Source organism: Protopterus annectens, chromosome 11.part0 (assembly GCF_019279795.1).
Source record: "Protopterus annectens isolate FY-2018-M chromosome 11.part0, PAN1.0, whole genome shotgun sequence".
Classification (NCBI taxonomy): domain Eukaryota; kingdom Metazoa; phylum Chordata; order Ceratodontiformes; family Protopteridae; genus Protopterus; species Protopterus annectens.
Window position 1 is genome coordinate 1,567,815,138 of NC_056745.1, and position 22,439 is coordinate 1,567,837,576.

Below are 22,439 nucleotides of genomic sequence, written 5' to 3' on the forward strand. Positions count from 1 at the left end.
GGGTTCAACTGTTGGGGTAAAAGAATAAAAATAGCATTCAAAAAAAGAGAGTAACCAGAATATTATGACTAACAGTATTTAGCTTCAAGTAGTACAATTTATTCTGACATAAAACAGGCAAGAACTCACCTGGCATGGCATTCATATGGGTAACATTCTGAGTGAAGTGCACACAGCAGTGAATGAGCATCATATATCTTTCATATTAAATACACATCTGGCAAACTGGCACAGGACAGTTACAAATATGCATTATAAAACACTGCCAACAGGAACACAATTCTGCAAAAATACTTTTGACACTGTTAAACAAATTTATTAGCAGAATAAATTACATGTAGATAAATGCTTGAAAAAATAAAATAAAACTAAAACATTCAAACCTAAAATGAGGAAATAAAACTTATGACTGGGCAGGCATCTGATATCAAAGGGTCACGGAGATCTTGATTTTGACCGACGAACAGAACTGTTTAGGAAAATACCTTTCTCATGATATAGAGTTTTGTTGCACTTGAATGGTATTTCTTCCCGAACCACTGTAAAAAAGTAAAGTAAAAAGGCAGCCAGTGCGTTTACTGTAAGGCCTTTCTTTAAACTAAAAAAATAATTAGCAGCATCCATTGTTAAACTAGCCATAAATACAGAGCAAGTCGTCTTTCTAGTTCAGGTGAAAGCAGAATGTACAGGACTCATTTTAATCTCTCAATGAGTTCTTGTGTTAGTCCCAGATGCAAAAGCTTCTCTATGCTGAGCTGAGATAAATGAGGGAAAAACCTGAGTAATTTTTCCCAGCAGAGTTCTAAAAGACTAGGAACCACCAGCCAGATTTTAAACAAAGATCCAGTTCGTTTATTTTCATGAATGTCTACTACACCACCATGGACATACATGCAGCCAGCCTGAAAAAAAAAAAAAAAAAAAAGACTTCAGCAAGTTCAGGTGCAGTAAACTACTACATGAAAAATACCAAGAATCGACCATATTCATTTATAAATATATGGGAATCAGAATGTTTACATAATGTAAAATAAGTGCGGCTGTATTTGTGGGAAGGAAACACTTGTACTGCAGTGCACACTCTTTGTGCTACTTCTGTTAACTCTACAATGCATTATATCCAATTCTATTACTTTAAATGATAAAAAAACGTTTTATGTTTAAGTCAAATTACAGCATTTGCTACCACATTCAACAAGGTCTGGAATTAAAAAAAAAACAAAACACACATACAGAAAAGTTGTGTAAAATCTTACCATAACCATAGATGCCCCTCTCTTCCATGTTGCAGTATTCTGTACAGTTGGCTTTTCTCTTCTTGCTGCCTGAACATCTGGCCAGTTTACAAATGTTTGCAGTCACTGTATGGTGTGTGGGACCATTTGACGTGGCTAGCAGTGCATGGGCCATAAAAGTGACGTCTGAGTACATCAGACTTAAGAACAGAGTGCCCCAGTCGGAAACCAGTCCCAAAGAATGTAGTGCAAGCCCTGTGCCATCCAAGAAGGGAAATGCCTGATATCAGGAGGGGTAGATGGGAGGGAAGGAATACTGTGACATGGAAGAGAAGGACATCTATGGTTATAGTAAGAGTTTACACAACTTTTAAGTCCTTCTATACACATGGTGCAGTATTCTGTACAGCTGGGTGAGTGCCAAAGCTCACTGTGAGGAAGGGGGTGGTGACCTAGAAGAATTCTCCAGGAAACCATGGAGGATAGTCCTGGCAAATCCAGCCCTGGACCTGGAAATCTGGTCTATTTTGTAATGCTTTGTGAAAGTGTGCACAGAAGACTAAGTGGCAGCTTCAAGAATAGTGGAGGTGTCCAGGCCTTTGAAGAAGGCTCCAGATGAAACCACTGCCCTACTGGAATGGGCTTTAACCCTGCCTCATAAGCGTTTACCATGGTGTGTGTAACAAAAGGTAATAGCCCTGGAAATCCAGGTTGAAATGATTTGCTTAGTTACTGCTTTCCCTAGGGCCCTGGGATGGAAAGAGACAAAAAATTGGTCAGCCTGTCTGATGTTCTTGGTTTTGTGTAGGTAGAACCTGAGCTGTCTGTGCACATCAAGGGAATGAAGTACTCTCTCACTGACTCCCTGTGGATTGGGAATGAATGTGGGTAGGTGGATGGCTTGGTTTAAGGAAATGTCATTAACCTCCTTGGTCATGGGTTCTTAGGGTTACCCTATTTTTGTGGAAGATGAGGAAAGGTGGGATTAGCCATGAAAGCTTGCAACTCAAACTCTTCTAGCTGAGGTTAAGGTCACCAGCAGAACAGTCTTCCATGTGCAGTGTTTTAGGGAAATTTGTGATGCTGGCCCAAAGGGGGGCAAGTGTGAGCTTCGCTAAAACATAGTTCAGGCCCCATGGAGGTGGAATGGGCTTCCTTGGTGGTCTTGAGATACAGTACCCCCCCCCCAAGGAGCAATTTTGCAGGGAACCTGGAAGCTGTGGGGGGTGGTCCAGGGGTAGGCAGGCAGAAATGGCAGACAAATGGGCCTTGGAGGAGAATGCTAACCCTGAAGGAAGTTCACACATGTAGGACAGCACTAGGGGACCTCGCTTTGCAATGGGTCCAACTGTCTTTTAATGCACATATGGAGAATCTTTTCTACTTGGATATGCAGGATCTCCTGGTATTAGGTTTCCTGCCTCCTGCAGGACAGTGAGCATGTCCTCGATGTAAAGGTGCCTAAAAGGAATTAAAATCCTATCACCCACAAGGTGAGGTGAAGAGATTACCACTATAGGTGGATTAAGGTTCCCTTGTCCTGTGTGAGAAGGTCCACTCTGAGGGGTAATTTGTGGTGACTGCCCTTGGCTAACTGGAGGAGGAGGGGGAACCAATGCTGTCTTGGCCAATAGGGAGTCACCAGCAAGATATTCAGTATGTCATGTCGGATCTTCAGCAGGACTTCCTGAATAAGCAGGAAGGGGGGGAATGCATAGAGAAACATCCCCTTCCAGGAAATTGAAAAGGCATCTGTTGCCATTGCCAGAGGTTCTAGCAGTCTGGTGGAGAAGGAGGGAGCTTGTCTGTTCATGAAGGAGGCAAACAGGTATATGAGGTGCACCCCCATTGGTGGACAAAGTCCAAGAAGACATCCCTGTGTAGCATCCATTTGTGGTACATTGTCATGGACCTGCTGAGGGAATCTGCCTGAAAGTTCTGTTGGGAAGGGATGTATACTGCCTGAAGTGCAACTCCCTGACTGGCGGCCAGTTCCCACACAAGGAGAGCTAGTCTGCAAAGTAAGATCTGGTTCCCCCCTGCTTGTTGAGATAGCACAATACTATGGTATTTATTGTCTGTGAAAAGCTTTAGGGGTCCCTGCTGGAGCCTGGGTTGAAAAGACTTCAAGGGCAGTAGTACTGCTCTCACTTTGATATGCTCCATCCTGTGTGATTCTGGCCAAACTCCATGCACTTTTAGGATCCCCAGCGTAGCCCCCAATCGAGGTCTGAGGCATCTGTATACAATGACCTGTGTTGGTGGTTGGAGTGGAAGGCCCAGGTTGAGCTTCACCTGGGTCAGCCACCAGTGGATCTCTTGTTTGAGGAAGGGCAAGAGCTGCACCCTGTAATCCGGGGGTGGGAGTGCTGTGTTCAAACAGACATGCAGTACCACTGCAGTTTCCTCATGTGAAGTCTTGCTAAAGGCAGCACAGGTATAGTGGAGGCCATGTAGCCCAGAGGCCTGAGGTACTGCCTTGCAGTCATTTCCTTGGTTTGAAGTACCAAAATTAGGTATTGTCAGGCTTTCCACCTTTTGGGGGTGGAAGAAAGGCTTTCATGATGTCTGTCCATATTCTGTATCCCAGGAACACTATGTCCTGGATATGCTCCAGATGGGAATTTGGGTAATTTATCTGAAACCCTAGGGATTGCAGGAGGGCAATGGTTTTCTGCAAGTGAAGCAGAAGGGGCCAATGGTTTTCTGCAAGTGAAGCAGAAGGGGCCATTTGCAGTCTGCCTGGATGAGTATGTTGTCTAGGTAATGGAAGATTTGGATCCCTTGAGTCTTGCAAGAGGCAATCACTCATACCAGACATTTGCTAAAGACTAGGTGTTGTGGACAGACCAAAGGGCAAGGCCGAGAACTGATAGTGAGAGGACGCAACTGAAAACCGGAGGAAACTCCTGAAGCTGGGCCTTATGGGGATGTGGAGGTAAGCATCCTTGATGTCCATGGTGGCCATGAACTCGAGGAAGAATTAGGGGGAAGAGAGTTAGCAGTGTAAGCATCCTGAATGTGGGTACGTGCAGGAAGAGATTCAGATATGAGAGAAAAATAAGTTATGTACTCACCATAATGTTCCATGTGTGTTGTCCATCTCACCTTCATTCTTATTAGGTTGAGTTAGGAACCGATCCTCGGTTACGACTTGGCCCTATACAAAGCTCGGGGTCTTCCACTAGCTTGTGGCTGAAAACCCTATTCCATGTTACACTATGAGAGCTTCCCAGATCTTGTTTGCAGATATAGCTAAATAAAGGTCACTGAATACGTAATATAGCAAAGAAGGTCAGAGGACATTAGTAGCAAATTGCATCAGCTCGGTCTTCCAGGAGAGAAATGCTGGAGGAAGGAGGGTAGGATGTAAGAATGAAGGTGAGATGGACAACACACATGGAACATAATGTTGAGTACATAATTTTATGTAATGTTCTCCTATCTTGCCTTCATTCTTAGCAGGTTGGGACAGCGGCCCTAGCACAATCTTTCTTGGGTGGCTCAAGGGACAATATTCTTCAGAACAGTGAACCCAAAGGAGGCCTGTTCCTGGAGGCCAAATCAACTTTGTAATGAGTAATAAAGGTATGAGGCCTTGTCCATGTTGCTGTAGCACAAATGGTGTCAATATGTAGTCTCGCCTGAAAGGCAGAAGAGGTTGCAATAGCTCTTGTAGAATGCCCCTTTACTTTATGGGAAAGTTCTTTGTTTTGAGATTGATAAGCAAAGGTAATACAATCCGACAGCCATTTCGAAAGTGTGACTTTTGACACAGTAACACCTTTCCTTGAGTCCAAAAAGGATGCAAATAATTGGTCATATTTTCTGAAATCTTTTGTCCTATGTAAGTAGAAACATAACTGTCTATGTACATCCAAGTTGGTGCAGCATATATTCTGCCTTGTTGCCATAATTAGGGGAAAAAAATGGTAGTTATATGGACTGATGCATACTTTGGGTAAAAAGGATAGGTTCATTCATAGGGATACACTTTTTGTGGAACAGCATGTGGGGGGGGGGCTTTATGGATAATGCTTGCGGCTCTGAAACTCTTCTAGCAGAAATAATAGTTATCAAAAGAATTGTTTTGCAAGTCAGTTACTTGAGATCGCAGGATGATGCAGGCTTGAAAGGGGGAAGAATTAAATGTGATAATCAAAACTCAAGCCCCATGGCAGTGGAGGTACCTTAATAGGTGGTCTTAATAAGAGTACCTTTAAGAAATGCTTTGCAGTCTGTGGGGCATCACATTAGGGCCTGACTCTCCTAAATGGAAATTAGGCATGGCAGCTAATTGGACCCGAATAGTAGCTGCAGCTGCCCCTTCATTAAACTGCTTTACTAGGAATTCAAGAATAGAAGCAATTGGGGGAGAGCAGGGATGGATGCGATTATTCAAGGCCCATGAAGAAAATCTTTTCCATTTGCTACTACATAACCTTCTTGTCAAAGCTTTATGAAACGAGATGAGGATATGCTTTACTGACGTAGAAAGGTTAGGGAGCCTGGCTATGGCTGGAATCATAGCAGCCAAGCTGTCAATTTCAGGGTTTAACAGGAGGGGTGGAGTGCCCCTGATGCACGAGTCAGGAGGTCCGGAACTAGGTCCAGAATCCACAGATCCTCCTGGAGACGAGGCCACAGGAAGGGGAACCAGATATGACGAGGCCAGTATGGGGCGATAAGTATTAAGTTCCATCCCAAGTGACTGGCTTTCTGAAGAACATTTGGTATCCAAGGAAAGGGAGGAAAGGCATAAAGGAGATCAGAGGGCCAATCATGAACAAGTGCATCCCTTGGTGACTCCCCTGGGGGGGGTGGGGGAGATCAGGGCAAAGTAACTGCTGAATTTGGCATTCATAGACTTGGCAAAAAGTTCGCAGCAAGGCTGGCCCCATTTGCGTAAAGTCTCTTCTGCCAGTTCCTGTTTTAGGGACCACAAATGATGCATCAGAATCACTCTGCTGAGTTTGTCTGCAATCATGTTGGATTTCCCCACGATGTGCACTGCTATCAGAAAGCAGTGGGAAGAGGTTGCCCAGTGCCGCATTCTCAGGGCCTCCTGACAAAGGGCTAAGATCTGGTTCCTCCTTGTTTATGTACCATACAACTGACATGATGTCTTGTCTGTACTGCAATAATTCTTGGTGGAAGAGAGTCCTGGAATGCTTGCAATGCTAAAAGCACTGTTCTCATCTCTAGGACAATGATGTACAAAAATGGGCCTCGTGATCCTGCCAAGTGCCTTGAACTGTCCTTCCCAGATAATGACCCCCCCCCCATCTGGGAAGTGTCCGTGGTCACTGTGGCTATAGGCTGGGGAGGAAAAAAGGTACAAACTAATGTTACATGAGTGGAGTAAAGCCACCAATGAAGGTCTTTCCTGCAGGATTCTATTATCAGAATTTGGTGGGACATGGGTCGTTCCTGCATGGACCACTGAGTGAAAAGTAGCCACTGTTGTATTCTCATGTGCAGATGTGGTAATGGAATCATGATTACTGCAGCTTCCATGGTTCCCAGTACTTTGAGGATTGTTCTTGCTTGTACTTCTCTCTTGGAAAGGTGGTTTAGGACTTGACGTCGTAGGACTTGAACCCTTTCGGAGGGAAATTTTGCCATCATATTTGTTGTATCTAGATCTGCTCCTATAAAAATGATACGCTGAGATGGCAACAAGGCAGATTTTTCATAGTTTACTGTGATTCCTAGGTAACAGCAGTGATGTAAAGTGGTGTCTCTCGCTTTCGATACTAGATGCTCGGTGGTGGTGGTAAGCAGCCAGCTGTCTAGGTATGGAAACACACTGAATCCTAGCCATCTCAAGTGAGCTGCTACTACTGCCATATGTAGTGAGGTGAAAAGGCAGAGCTTGGAAAGTACAATTGTGTACACTTACCATAAATGTAAATGTTCGAGTGTATTCACTGTTGCAGTCATCACATTTGGGTTATCTGCTTGCAGTAGCCTTCAGTCGGCCTGATTATCAAAGTCTTGGGTCCTGCGTCGGTTGCCGTCTCATCTTCAGTGACGTCAGGTAGTCAGGGGTATAAAGCATGCAGCCGACGTCATTACATCAGTTTTTCTTGCCCCAGACATCAGGTGCCCCCCCAATGGGGAGCAATTTTATATATATATATATATATATATATATATATATATATATATATATATATATATATATATGTACACAACACACACACACACACACAAGGTTAAACCTCCAACAAAAAAGCAAATACACCAAAAAGCTTTTAAGCATAGTAAATGAGAGTAAAGGTATAGCCAAAAAGTCAGGGGGGGCTGGAGGGAGGGTAACCAGGACTGTAGCAGTGAATACATTCGAACATCTACATGTATGGTAAGTGTACACAACTGTACTATGTTCTTCGTGTTTCACTGTTGCAGTCATCACATTTGGGTAGATTCCCAAAGCTAAGGATGGGAGGAGGCATTTAGATAGCATTAGGACCAGCTATAAGGCCCTGCAAGACTGCAGTAGCAAAGCCAGCTCTGGATTTAGAGAAAATTGGTAAATGGTAATGCTTGGTGAAGGTGAAGGTATGCACAGAACTCCAGGTAGCAGCTTCTAGGATGTCCCTGGTGGGTACACCTCTGAGAAAGGCTGTAGAGGTAGATGCAGCCCTAGTTGAATGGGGTCTAATCCCCTGTGGGATAGGTTTTCCATGGTGCTTATAGCAGAAATGAATGCAATTGCCTATCCATTTAGAAATGGTTTGCTTTGAAATAGCCTTCCCCTCTGCCCCTGCAGCAAATGCCATCAGCAGTTGTTCAGATTTCCTTTGAGGTTTAGTCCTGTCCAAGTAAAATCTAAGTTGTCTGTGCACATCTAAGGAGTGCAGTATCCATTCCCCTTTGTTCTGTGGATTAGAAAAGAAGGTTGGCAAATGAATGGACTGATTAAGACCCACACTGGATACCACCTTGGGCATGAAGGAGGGATTTGTCCTGAGGGACACCTTGTCTGCATGAAAAATGATGAAAGACTCCACTGCCATAAGGGCCTGTAGTTCAGATACCCTTCTTGCTGAAGTAATTGCTAAAAAGAAGGCTGTTTTCCAGGAAAGAAATTTTAACTCTGCACTTGCAGCTGGCTCAAAAGGAGGAAGAGTGAGTTTTTCCAATACAAAGTTAAGGTCCCAGGCTGGAGTTGGGGCTCTCCTGGGTGGTCTTAAGTTTGTAGCCCCTCCGAGGAACTGCTTGAGCAGTGGATGAGAGAAGAGGGGTGGGTTCTGTGTTGTAATGAGTTGAAATGGGTGAGGCGTGAATTTTGGAGGAGGAAAAAGAAAGGCCCTTGTGAAGCATCTCATTTAGGTATTGAAGAATCTGAGGTAAATTGGGTGCTGCTGTGCCCATCCCTTGAGTTTGGTTCCAAGCAAAGAATCTTTTCCATTTTTCAGCATAAGAGTTTCTAGTACTAGGCCCCCTTGCCTCCAAGATGACATCTAACACTTGTTTACTAAGGGATGGTAATGGAGAGATTAGGAAATTAGCCAGGCTGCCAGGGTCAGGGTTTGAAGCTGGGGGTGCAGAATCTGGCTCTCCTGCTGTGTCAGCAGGGTAGGGGTCTGAAGCAGGTGCCATGGAGCCAGCAGTGACAAACTGCGCTAGAGGGGGTACCAGTGTTGGCATGGCCAGTCTGGTGCAATCAGTATCGTCCTTGGTTTTTCCTGTTTGATCTTTAGTAGCACTTTGGAGAGGCAGAAGAGGAAAAGCATAAACTGATAGATTTTTCTAGCTGAAGGACAGAGAACCACTTTCCAAGCTTGTTTGTGGGGAGTCCTTGTGCAGAATTTGTCCAATTGGTAGTTCTGGGGAGAGGCAAAGAGGTCTATATCTGGGCTCCCCCATTTGTTTATCAACACAATGAAAATCTTTGATTCCAGTTTCCACTCGTGTGGGTCCATGAGATTTCTGCTGAGTTCGTCTGCCAGTGTATTTAGTTTCCTGGCAGGAATTCAGCCTGTAGATGCACTAGGTAGCTCAAGGCTGTGTTCCACAGAGCCATGGCTAGTCTGCAGAGGGGGTAAGAATGGGTACCCCCATGCTTGTTTATGTACCACATAACAGTGGTGCTGTCCGTCCTTACCATTAATTGTCCTGGAAGAATGTGGTCCTTGAAGGCTATCAGAGTATTCTGTACAGCTAACATTTCTTTTTGATTGATATGCAGGTGCATTTGACTTGGGTTCCATTTGCCCTGAATGCACTTCCCTGCCAGATGAGCACCCCATGCATAGTCTGATGCATCTGTTAGGGTTTGGGCAGCAGGGGGTAGTGTGAATGGTAGTCCCTTGTTTTGGTGGCAGGCCTCTGCCCACCAAAGGAACTCTAACTGTAGGCAAGGCATGATCAGGATCTTTGTTCTAGAGCCTGAGAATGTTGACACCATAGGATTTTAGATACCATTGTAGTTTCCTCATATGCAGTCTTGCATATGGAATTAGTAGAATGCAGGAGGCCATGAACCCCAAGGCTTACAGTATTTGCCTTGCAGATAGCAGGGATTCTGTGGCCATTAGTTTGAAGTAAGTTGTCAAATGAATTTGTTTCTCTGACGTGAGGAAAGCCATCTGGGAAGTTGTGTTCAAGCTTGCTCCCAGGAATATAATTTGTTGACAGGGTACCAGATGTGATTTATTTTCGTTTATGGTGTACCCCAGACATGTTAGCACCTTTTGTACAAATGCCAGATGACTCAAAAGTATGTCCTGGCTTTCTGCCTGAATTAGACAATCATCCAAGTATGGGTATATTTGAATATTTCTTTGCCTGCAAAATGCAATGATTGGAGCTAGGCACTTTGTGAATACCCTGGGCGCAGTAGATAAGCCAAAGGGCAGTGCAGAGAACTGATAGTGCATGTAGCGTGCTTTGAAGCATAGGTATCTTCTGCAAGATTCCCTGATTGGGATGTGCAGGTAGGCTTCCTTTAAATACAGTGTTGCCAAACAGGCATCTCTGTCTAGCATAGGAAGCAACTGGTGAAGAGTTAGCATCTTGAATTTTGGAATCACCAAAAAGGTGTTTAATATAGAAAGGTCCAGGAATGGACACCATGAGTTGTCTTTTCTGGGTACCAGGAAAAGTCTCGAGTAGAAACCTTGTCCCTTTTCCTTTTCTGGTACAGTTTGAATAGCCTTTATGCTTAAGAGAGAGAGTACTTGCTTTTGAGCCTCTGCCCACTGATTTGGGGGTAGATCTGGCCAACCGTTTGGGGCTGGTAACGTGTGGAAGTGAAATCTGTATCCTTGGGAAACTATATTTAAAACCCATTTGTCCTGGGTAATGAGTTCCCAGTTTTTTGCCTGCAGAGCAATCTTTCCCCCTAAAGGAGCAGTCAGCTGGTAAGTGCTTGGAAGTTTTTAAAGTTGTCATTGAGACAGTTTACCATAGGGGGGAGGTCTTACTACTCCCTGATTTGAAAGTGGGAGGCCCCCACTGTTTAGTCCTGTGCATACCCTGGGACTGAAGCCTGGGTGTTCTGCTGGTTCTAGGTTTCGACTGAGAAGGCCTGGAAGAGGCAGGAAAAGACCAATTCTTAGAGGGCCAATGCCTACTAAATCTTGGAGGTTGTACTTGTAGGAAATCTTTTACAGTTTGCATAGATTTAGCTTTTTCCTCCATCTTTTTAAGAACCACTACTGCTTTATTGCCAAACAGGCGGTCCTGATTTAAGGGAGCATCCAGCAATTTAGTTTTAACATGATCTGGCAAAGATTGCTCCTTAAGCCAAGCATGTCTTCTAAGTACATACCCAGTGACAGCAGCCCTGCAAGATGCCTCTAATGAATCAAAACCACATTGCAAAGTATGCTTTCCAACCTGTTCAGCAGAACGCATTAAATCCTGTAAATCCGTATTTTCAGCACAGTCAGTAATCAACATAATTTTCTCTTTAAGCAATCCAATGATATGCTGCTGATACTTTAACATATGAAACTGGCAGTTTAAGGCCCTAATAGCCAAAGTTACAGAAGTGTATACTTTCTTACCCCATCTATCCAGCGCCCTGGAGTCTCTTATCAGAGGGGGTAGGATTTTTGGCCGTAGTAGCCTTGTTGCCCTTGGGTCCCTGTGAAATTGTCCCAGGATCCGCAGTAGGATTTTCAAAAAGGAACTTGTGAGAATCAGGAACCCTGTAATATCTATCAGGTTTTCTGGGAGCAGGAGGTAAAGAGTCAGGGGCCAAGCTAGATTCAGAAAAGGCATCATCAACCATGTCTAGTAGAGGAGGGATAGCTAAAGGCCTGTGCTGGGGCAGGAGTAAGAAATCCCTAAGCATCTTTTTAGAATCAGAGTAATCCTGGCTTTCCCAGCGAAAGTGCTCCCTAAGAGTATGCAGGGTTTCACCAAAAGAGAAATCCTCTAGGGAATAGAGTCCTCTGCATCAGAATCCTCATAGTTAGATAAGAGTAAATCTTGGTCATCAGAGGAAACAAAAATTTCAGAATCCTGGTCAGAAGTATCATAAGCAAATTCAGTCCTAAGTCTCAGAGGGGAAAGGTTGGCTTCCCCTGATTAAAGTAACAAGGTCTTCAGCCATTCTTATCTGTTTTTTAGGCATAGAAGCCTGACCATCCGGTCTGGGTGTCAGTTTTCTAGGTATAGTTCGAGTTTTAGGCCTAGAAGAAGATGATGGCATTGGTTTAATATGCAAGTCAGTAGGCCTGAATACACCCTCAGAAGCCGGTGCCTGCACAGTGGCTCCGGACCCATCCAAGGTAGAGACATCCACAGGTTCCACAGTTGAAGCAATTCGCAGCATACTGGACTCCGAATGGGTCTCAGTAGAAGCCTGTGAATCTGAAGTAGCGGGTAGCAGGGGCTGCGAAAGCATCTCAATGAGTACCGGCGAACTGGCAACTGGCGTAGGAGAAGCGTCATCGGCAGCTTTGGACCTAGGCAGCCTGTCTCTATCTTTATCGTTGAGTTTTTTCGGAATGTCGGTAGTCGGATGGCTTACCGAAGACATATCTGGATAACTGAACAGAGTACCAAAATATTTAGAAGCGTAAATATACCGATGAATAGTTTGTTGCTTAAATAAGGCACAAAACCAACAGCGAGGTACGTCATGGTCAGGACCTAGGCAAAAAAACACAGTACGAATGAAAATCTTTGTGAGGTATTTGCTTTCCACAAGAAATACAATTATTGACTTTTACCGACATCGGTTTAGAGCAAGGAAAAGTTTCCCCAATGGGGTACTTGGCTTTAGTTGAAGACTTCAGTTCTGAAACTCGAAAAAGAAAATTTCAGGAGTCGGCTGACTGGCACTTGAGAACTGCTTCTGCTTCGGGCACCGCACGGCAAGAAAGACTGATGTAATGGCGTCAGCTGCATGCTTTACACCTCTGACTACCTGGTGTTACGGAAGATGAGACAGCAACTGACGCAGGACCCAAGACTTTGATAATCAGGCCGACTGAGGGCTACTGCAAGCAGATAACCCAAATGTGATGACTGCGACAGTGAAACACTAAGATCTGGTAGTAACTGGCTCCCAGCCGAAAGTACAAATGACTTGTGGATCGCCTGTCCATTTTTATATGGTAGTACGCATCCTGGAGGTCTATAGAGCACATTCAATCATCTCGTCCCAGAAAAGGGAGTACTGACTGCAGTGTTACTATCAGGAACTTTGACTTTCTCATGGATTAGTTTAACTTGCTGATATCCAGGATGGGTCTCCAGTCCCCTGTTTTCTTTGGAACTAAAAAGAACCTTGAGTAAGTTCCGGATCCTCTTTGGTCTGCTGGGACTGCTTGGATGACTCTTTTGACTATCAACTTTTGTACTTCGAGTTGCCTGATCCCTTTGACTGGGTGGAAAGTTCGGGATGCTTTTGGGTTTGGGATGGGGAAGGAAAAGTGTATGGAGTAACCTCTGGATATGATACTTTGTACCCACTTGAGTTCTGTTATTGTTAGCCAGGCTTCTGGGTACAAAGATAAGCGGCCCCTGACTGCCTCCAGAGAAGAACAGGCAGGCCTGCATTCAGGAGCGCTGAAATTGCTTACCAAGGAAGGATTCCCTGTCACCCTTGTTTTTCAGACCCCCTCAGTCAAGTGGTCGGCATCTTCCATTAGCACTCAAACCCCCCCCCCCCCCCCCGGGGTTAAGAATCATCACGTGTGTCCTGGAAAGCTCTCTGGGATTTTCAAAACCACAGTTTTCCTCCTTTCTGACCCTTTGGTAGGTAGGGAAAAATGGACTCCAACGACAGAGAGAATCTTTCCTTTGTGTTCACACTTGGTTAGTGTGTCTTTGACTTTTGGCCCGAACAAAGACGAGCCATCAAAAGTGGCATTCACAAAAGAAGATTTAAACGGTTTTGCAAAGTCACACAAGCGCATCCAGGAATACATCCTTAGGGAAATTCCTGAACCTGCTGCTCTGCTCGCTCCATCTGCTGCACAAGAAATGGGCCTCATGCAGGAGTTGACCACTGAGGTTAAGGTGGACAGCTGAAGGAAACCTTGTCTGATACCCCTTTAGCTACCGAACCTTGAAGGGTATCTCCTAGCTCTTTTAGATCTCTCAGAAGCCTAGTCAAGGGAGTCAGATAATTCAGGTCTATATTAGAACACCGAAGACACATCCTTTCGAATGCATCTTGGTCGAATTTAAAAGGCTGCAAATGCAAAATATCAAAGTGGCTGTTAAGCGAATTCTTTCCTTGGGAAAGAATTCGCTTGGCCGCTTCTGTACTTTGCTGTTTTCAGCACTGTAGTGCGGTCTCAGAGTTGGTATATTTAAGTAGGGGGGTGTGGGGGGGTGGCAGGCCCCCCCCTCCCACGTAATGTAATGTTTGAAACTGATTTTTATTTATTTTTTTTTGTTGGAACAGCGATTTGTTTCCCTTGGGAAAAAAATCGTTGTTCTGACACTTTGACATTGTAAGCTTTCGCTTACATAGGGACGATCAATCACAGTTTGCTTTTTTAAGCGTTCAGTGATTTAATATAGACTCGATAACTCGGTGATCTGAGTGCAAAAGTCGCTGGAGAGAAGATGCGCATTGCATATATGTCCATAGTACGAGACTCTGTTCGGCAGATGGACAGAAGAGGACATCTCTGAAAGTTCCTTTTTGGTGGCTGCTGCCACCACCATAACATCTACTGGGACACCCTTGGTAAGAAATCCCTTGTCTGAAGGTGCGATGAATTTGTTTGGCCTCCGAGGAACAGGTTGCAATGAGTCTGGAGACTCCCACGCCTTTCGACTAATTGCATCTGCTCGAAGGGTGGAGACACCCAAGTGGTGGAAGGATGAGACTCAAAAGCCTTCAGGTATACAGACTCCTCCTCAGAAGTGTTGATGGGCTTCCAGCCACCTGTTTTAATATTTCCAGGATATCTGCAAAGGAGACATCCTCAGAGGGCAACCATGAGGACCCTTCCGAATCATCAAGGTCTGTATCTGAAGTGATGGATTCCTCTAGGGAGTCTAGTTGCTTCCTCCTACATAGCCTCTTTCAAAGGACCTCTTCAGAAGGGTATTCTGGTAAGGTTTTGGAAAATAAGTGGGTCGCCTGATGGGGCATCCTGAGGCCTCGGGTCTCCGCATCTCTGTGGATGTAATGATACTGAGGCAGACACCAGTGCCTTTGGGGGAAGAATGTCCTGGCCAGAGTGTGGAACTGTCTGTGGAGACTGCACTCTCCTCATTAACTGGAAACTCCCCCGCCTCTGATCCAAGGAAACTCCCCGCTAAAAAGAACCAGAGGGAGTCCCTGGAACCAAGGGGCTTGGCGCTGAGGTAGGGGCCAAGCTCACCCCAGGTGATGCCCTGAGAGACAATTCAGATCTGGCAACCGTCCAATCTCCCCTCCCCTGACCCGACTGGAGAGCATCACCTCCTAGACTCCTCGAGTTCGGATGGAACAGAGGATGTCTGAGCAATGGTCGGAGTCTAAGATCCTTTGATACGTCTCAGTTCCACTACAATCACTTCTGGACATTCTGGCTCAGTGGTCCGAGACTGGATTGGAGGAGGAATCGACGGTGAAAGGGTAGGTTTGGTCAGTTTCGAAGCCCTCTGGGTTGGATACGACAAAAGTTTGGCGAGCGCCGATGTCCTCAATAGCCTGTGCACCACACAATCCACATCATCGGACAGGCTCCTGGAAGACTGAGTGGATGGAACTGGAGATCTGGAAGACTGCAATCAGGGAGACCTTAAAGTTGGAGATACCGGTTCCAATTCAGAGGAACAGCTCCGTACATGAAATCCCAATGGCTCCGAAACTGAAGGAGCCGAGGTAGAAGGCTTCTCGGGCCTGACAATCTTCAGGTCCGAAGATGAAAGTTTTCACAACTTTTTTGATGGCTCCGACAGACTCTGAGGAAGAGTATCTTTTCCACAACTTGTCTAATTTTGAAGAGGGGGAATGGCCCAACGTTGAAGGACCCTGACCTTCTTCAATGGCTTTGGAAAAAGGGGTCTTTAATAAGCCTCTCAGAGTCAGTTTATTCTTTCTCTCCAGTAGTACCTTATGACTAAAAGAGTGACATATGCCACAAGACTCTTGAAGGTATACTGCTCAGAGGCAGTGCATGCAAACTGCATGTCCGTCAGTAATGGACATTTTTTGGCTGCAATTAACATTTCTTAAACCCTGAGGGTTTAATATCCATAGAATGCTTGGAAGACATTGTAGTAATCAACAACAGGAAAGCTAATAAACTACAGAAAAAAAAAAAAAATATATATATATATATATATATATATATATATATATATATATATATATATATATAATATTTTTATTTTTTTGAGAACAAGAATCACTCCAAAAACTAATAAGGGAAAAAAGCCCTCTAATTTAAACAGGCAAAGGCAGCCCTCTAATTTAAACAAGCTAGCCTCATAAGTTAGGGGAAAAAACTCAAGGTCAAAACAGTTCAACTTAAACGAGCCTGCCTATATAGTTGAAAGGAAGGAAGCCCTGCAACTAAAACGGGCTTAAGAAATAAATTTTAAGCCGGACTAGAGTAAGAAAAAGGCCTGGAGAAGAAAATGACAGCCAACAGGACAACACACAAAATTTGCTTAATAAACACTAGCTAGAATCTAACAGTAGAAAAAACAAATTGACAATTGTCCAAAATATGTAAATAAGAAAATTCCACTTAGCCAGAGCAGTAGGAAACACCCAGTCTTGATTTGCAGCAAATGAGATCAGGGGAGCTCTTGTAGTGTAGCATGGGATAGGGCTTTCAGCCACGAGCCAGTGGAAGACCTTGAGGTTTGTATAGGGTTGAAATGGAACTGAGAATCGGTTCCAAACCCAACCTGCTAAGAATGAAGGCGACCTAGGACAACATCACATCTAAAATTAGCCTCCACGGCCCATTTTTCCTTGGTAGGGAGTAAAAGCCTTTTCCCATAACAGGCTGAATGGTGCCTTGGGCCATAAGGTTGTTTACAACTGGTTGTAAGAGGTGGAGCTGTACTTTTGGGGGCTGGGGAATACCCCCTCTCTTTGGGACATGATCCAGGTCATGAAGTACCCATGTTCTATTACTGAAAGTTCCACCTGTCTGAAGTGATGAGTCTCCATGCTTGGAGACAGTGAGAGAGTGATGCAAGGAGAGAGGGAGGGATGGGGAGGGGGGGGGTTCAAGCTTGGCAGGTAGTCCCACACTACCTGCCCTGTCTTGAAAGGGCATCCTCTGGCTGGTAAATGGAGTAGTCCTAGCAGGAGTGGATTGTTTCTTGGGAGCGTCTCTTGGTCTGAAAGAGGATGTGCGGCCTGAATGCTTCCTAATAAACTGGGTCTTGGATGGGTAATTCTGCATCTCCTTCCCTTTTTGTTGCAAGGATTTAAACAAGTCTGCAACCTTGGATCCAAATAGAGCTGAACTGTCTAAAGGAGCATCTACAGGTCTAGCCCTAAAATCATCTGGTAAAGGCTGGTGGCGTAGCCATGAATACCTTCTTGGGGCAGAAGATGATGCTGCTGACCTAGCTGAGGCCTCAGCAGCATCATAGCTGCACCTGATAGTGTGTCTGGTCACCTGAGAGGTCAGGGGATCAAGGAAGGACATTTGAGCTTTGGATGAAGAGTCAGAGATATCCGCAAGTTGTTTGGAAATTTTCTCCAAAAGGGCTACAGCATATATAGACGCGTGCGTCTGATAGTTGATTGCTCTGAAAGCCAGAGTTGCAGAAGTGTACACTTTTTTACCCAGACACTCCATGGCCTTACTGTCCTTGTCAGCAGGGAGGAAAGGTGGTAGAGGGCAGTAATTTAGAAGCCTTGTCAGTGGAGACTGAGATGGTGGCTGGGTCTGCACCTGGACATTTTACCAGGAATTTAGCGGTCTCTGAAACCTTGTAAAAGCTATCATGTCTGCAGGGGTCTGGAGGCTGGGAATCTGGATTCAAGGATGTTGCAGAGAAAGCAACAGGAATGGCTGGAAGTATAGGTGGAATAGCCGTGGAGGCTGGGGAAATACAGCTGGATCAGCTCATAGTAGTGTTTTTGCACCTCAGTCATTTCTGATGAGTCCCACTTGAAGTGCTCTCTCTTCTTAGCTATGGATTTCCCAAAGGCGAGACCTTCTGTAGGTGATATCAGCTTCTGCAGATTCTTCTTCTGTAGAGGTATACCCAAGTGGGGAAGATAGTTGGGATGTGTAAGAGAGGGATTCTTCTGAGGAAGAATCAGAGTACTCCTCCTCTTCCACCTATGAGGGGTCTGAGGCCTAGGGATCAGTACTGGAGAAGGGATTGAGGAAGCTCATGGAGCAGTAAGCTGCAAGGCCATGAATGCATTAAAGAGGCTTTATGAAACAGCCTGCCAATATGGTTGACTTTCCCTAACAGGAGAAGTATGCTTTCTCTTCTTTAACTGAAGGCTTAGCGGGCATCTGTACAGGGGAAGACCTAAGAGCAGATGCCTGCGAAGTAGAGGAGGGATCCGGCTTGGTCTGCCGAAAGCTTTGGTTCCCCCTCAGAGTAGAATACAGACGTCTGCAGGGCCTCTGTGGGCATGCCTTCTGCATGCGGTTCTGCAGCTTCTGATATGGTACCAGCTATACCCAAGGTGGAGGGGCCCGAGCGATTGTCCAAGCCAATGTCGCCCACAGGATGAGCGTTGGACGGCGGAGGAGCAGAGACAGTAGTAGGCCTTGCGGTTCAGCAGGCAAGTCGGAAGGTCCCTCATTATCAAACGTTAGCTGTTTCAGACATTGATTCTCTAGATACAGGTTGAGTGCGTGAGGTCTGCTACTGAAGGTCTTGGGTACAAAAGCCTGGCAGATAGGGCAGGCCTTGTAGTCGTGTGATTTGCCTAAACAGAATAGACAGAGTTCATGGGCTCCTTTGTGTGGAATCCGGCGGCCACACTTACACTTGTCCATTCTGGGCGAAATGAACAGGCACTAACATACAATGGACTGAAAAAAGGTTCAACAATGGGGTACTTAGAGTTTCTTGAGTATCTAGACAGCTGGGAAGGCAGGAACACCCAACGTTCAATTGGCGGCAGAAAAGTCCTAAAGTCCGGGGAGTGCAGACATCACTTTTATGGCCCACGCTCTGCTAGCTACATCAGACGTCCAACGTACCATAGAGTGACTGCAAACTTTTGTATACTGGCCGGACGTTCCGGTAGGAAGAGGAGAAAACTCAACTGTACAGAATACTGCAACATGTGAATAGAAGGACATATACATACATACATAAATAAATGAAACAGGATAAATGTGTAATAGATTGATGAGGTATGTTTTGTTTAAGCCTGTTTTGACGATGGGTCATTTTGCTGAATTTCACAAATGAAAACTATTACTAATCCAATTCTGGGTGAACTGTTGGCTAATCCCAACAGACACCCTGCACTTCCTTACAAAATATGATATACTGTAGACTGTACAAACTTGGGGCAACTTTGCAAAACTCATGAGAGGTCAAATAAATTGGCTTCACCAACATGCAGACTTACAGCAAAAGAATATACATATATATATATATATATATATATATATATATATATATATATATATATATATATATATATATACATATACAATAATGAAATAAACAGAGTAGTTTAGATTTTACAAATTACAGAAAATCAATCCAAGGCAGATGTTATCAGGGACTATTCAGTCAGTGACAACCTTCTTCAGATGCTGAATGGACATGGTGTGGAACAGTAAATAAAATATACTGCACAGCATTCACTCAGTCTTAGTAACCACACCATAACAGTAGATGTTCAAATGATCACTGCTACAGTACCCTTAGCTATATGGATTATATCCTGCATAGGACACAACACAGCTGACCAGCTTACAGAGGTTAAATGCATTCTCCAAACGGCTAATTTATCTATTAGAGCTGATGAAACTCAACAGTTTAGGTGCCAAGCCTTTGTGACCTTTCTTGTTATCTGAGACAGGGAGGATAGAGCCCTGAAAGATGTCAATGCTAGTTAAATAAAAATCAAGTACTTACCCTGGCAACAAAAAATATACAAAAATAAGAAGGTTGGAGGGGAGGGAGTCTCTATGCAGCAGTGACCATTCAAATATCCATTGTTATGGTAAATTTACATACACAACTGTACTGTGTTCATTATTTGATCACTGCTGCAGTAGCCTTAGCTATATGGGAAGCTACCATAGCTTAGAATGGGAGGAGGAAAGGAGCGAGTCCAGGAGCTCCTGGAGAATGGTCCTAACAAAGCCTGCTCTAGATCTGGAAAGGGAATCTGATTTGTAGTGCTTTGTAAAGGTATGTACAGAGGACAAAGTTGCTGCTTCTACAATATTTCTAGAATCCACCACTTTCCAAAAAGCCGCTGATGAATCCAAGTCCCTTCTAGTGTGCCCCTTAACCCTGCCTGGAACTGTTTTGCTGTGGTGGGTATGACAAATGACAATAGCATGCGACAACCATCGGAAATTGCTTTAAGACATTATCCTTTTTTCTTGTATTCAAAAGAAATGTATAACTGATCAGATAATATCAGTTGTCTGTGGACATCCAGTGTATAAAGAGTACCTTCTCCCTCATTTCAGGTTATGGAAAGAACACAGGTAAGTAAGACAGCTTAGTTCAAAGTAAGCTTGGATACTACTTCAGGCAAAAAAGGATTAGCTCTAAAGGAAACCCTATCTTTGTGGAAAATGAGATGAGGCTGACCCACCACGAGAACTTGCAAGTCAGATGCCCTTCTTGCAGTAAGCACAACAATCAGCAAAACTGTTTTCCATATTACAAACCTCAAATCAACCTGATGGCCTGGTTCAGATGGAGCAAGTCTTGATTTTTCCAAAGCAAAGTTGATATCCTAAGGTGGAGCCACCTGTTTTCTAGGTGGCCTGGAATGCAAAACCCCTTTCAAAAACATTTTAACATGGGAATGCATTGACAGAGGAGGATCAATGAGCAGACATGCTGAAATGGTCAAACCAATGAACTTTGACAAGACGCAAGAAAGGCCAGAGGTTATTAACTCAAAAAAGGGAAAGAAATACAGTTGTGTATGTAAACTTACAATAACAGTAGATGTTTAACTGAGTACTGCTGCAGCAGCCTTAGCTATACGAGTTATATCCTTTCAAGGATATAAGCAGCCAGCTTCCAAAACTTCAGAGCACTTTTCACACAAACCGTTAGACAAGCTTGACCAGTGTTGCCTAAGACGACAGATGTGGGTACCAAGCCTTTCAGAGCCTTCATGACAATTGAGAGAGAGAGAGAGGCTGAGCCCAAAGAGGATATGGCTATTATGGTAAGTTTACTTATACAACTGTACTATGTTCACATATTGATCCTTGCTGCAGAAGCCATAGCTGTATGGATAGATTACCCCACCTTACATTTGGTATCAGGAAGGGGAAGGATCCAGAAGCATCAGGAGAATGGTCCTAGCAAAGCCTGATCTAGACCTAGCGAAGGACTACAGCTTGTAGGGCTTAGGAAACGTATGTACAGAGGCTCAAGTTGCTTGCTTTTAGAATACTTCTATAATCCAACCTTTTCCAAAAGTCATAGATGAAGCCAAGGCCCTGGCAAAGTGGGCCTTGTCCTGCCTGGAAAAGTTCTGTTATAGTGGGTGTAACAAAGGTAAAAGCCTTAGACAACCATTTGGAAACAATCTGCTTTGACACAGGTTGTCCTGTCTTCTTACCTTCACAAGAAATTAACAAATGATCCAAAGATCTGAAAGATTTTATGCCAAGACAGTACCCAATTGTATGGAGCATCCTTTCTCCCTCATTTCAATTCAGGAAGAAAACATGGAGATGGGTAGCTGGCTTAAAATAAACTCAGATACCATTTTAGGGATAAAAGAATTTGTGATGAAACACTGTCTCTGTGGAAATGAGATTTGGATGATGGAGTAGACCAATGGTACATACATAGTTTGTATCTTTATTGTGACTGCAAAGTATCTGAAACTCAGGCACACCAAGGTTATCCCATAGTAGTTCACCATGAAAAGTATATTTTTTCATGAAAAAAAGTGTGGTCTCTCTGTCATCTGTTTTACTATCCACTATATTCATGAAACAAAATGCAGGACTATACCTCTCAACCGTGCCAAATTGCTCGGTTTTTACAGAGTTTTGGGGTTCAAATGAAGGGGTGCCACCCCTTCAGTTCCGATTTTTTTCTTTTGTTTTTAATTTTTCGCAGCTGTTAGAGCTGACAACATTGCGTATGTGATGACATCAGCTCCTCCAGGGTTACCAGCCTGCGCGATGATGTCAGTTCACTCTCCCAGTCTGTCTGAATTGAGCTCAAGGAGCTCACGCATTTCCGGCCCGTTTGAAATGCAAGCGGGAACCTGGAATGGCAACAAACAGTTGCTGAAGAGCTGTGCGAGCGAGCCAACTAGTTATTCTTGCATCAGTATACTTGTCACTAGCAGACTTTTTAATAACAGCGGTAATGAGGATCTTGAGACTGCTTCTAGCGAGCATTTTGGTGGTTGCTGCGTGGGGTCAGTTGGTAAGTTTTGCCCGTTGCTGTGAAGAGGTGGAGGGAACTTGTCTGTACTCTTCCTGAAGTTTGGTATGCAGCTGGTTGGGTGCAACGGGAAAACACGCGGGGTGGGGGGTGTACTAACCCCAACCCAAACCAAGGGTAGGATTCTGAAGGCATTTTGTAAACAGGTGGGGTACGATGGGCCTCGTAAAGTGAGAGGCATCC

At 44.4% G+C, this 22,439-nt stretch overlaps 1 protein-coding gene across 1 annotated transcript in view; it reads right to left on the bottom strand.

Annotated features, from left to right (window-relative positions):
- Positions 1 to 291: 291 nt before the first annotated feature.
- KLHDC10 (kelch domain containing 10) overlaps positions 292 to 22,439 on the bottom strand; it is a 1,235,840-nt gene continuing 1,213,692 nt past the window's right edge. The window contains exon 9 of the mRNA XM_044088850.1: positions 292 to 902. Coding sequence (XP_043944785.1) covers positions 693 to 902 — 210 coding nt within the window. The 3' untranslated portion in view covers positions 292 to 692. The remainder of the gene's footprint in view (positions 903 to 22,439) is intronic.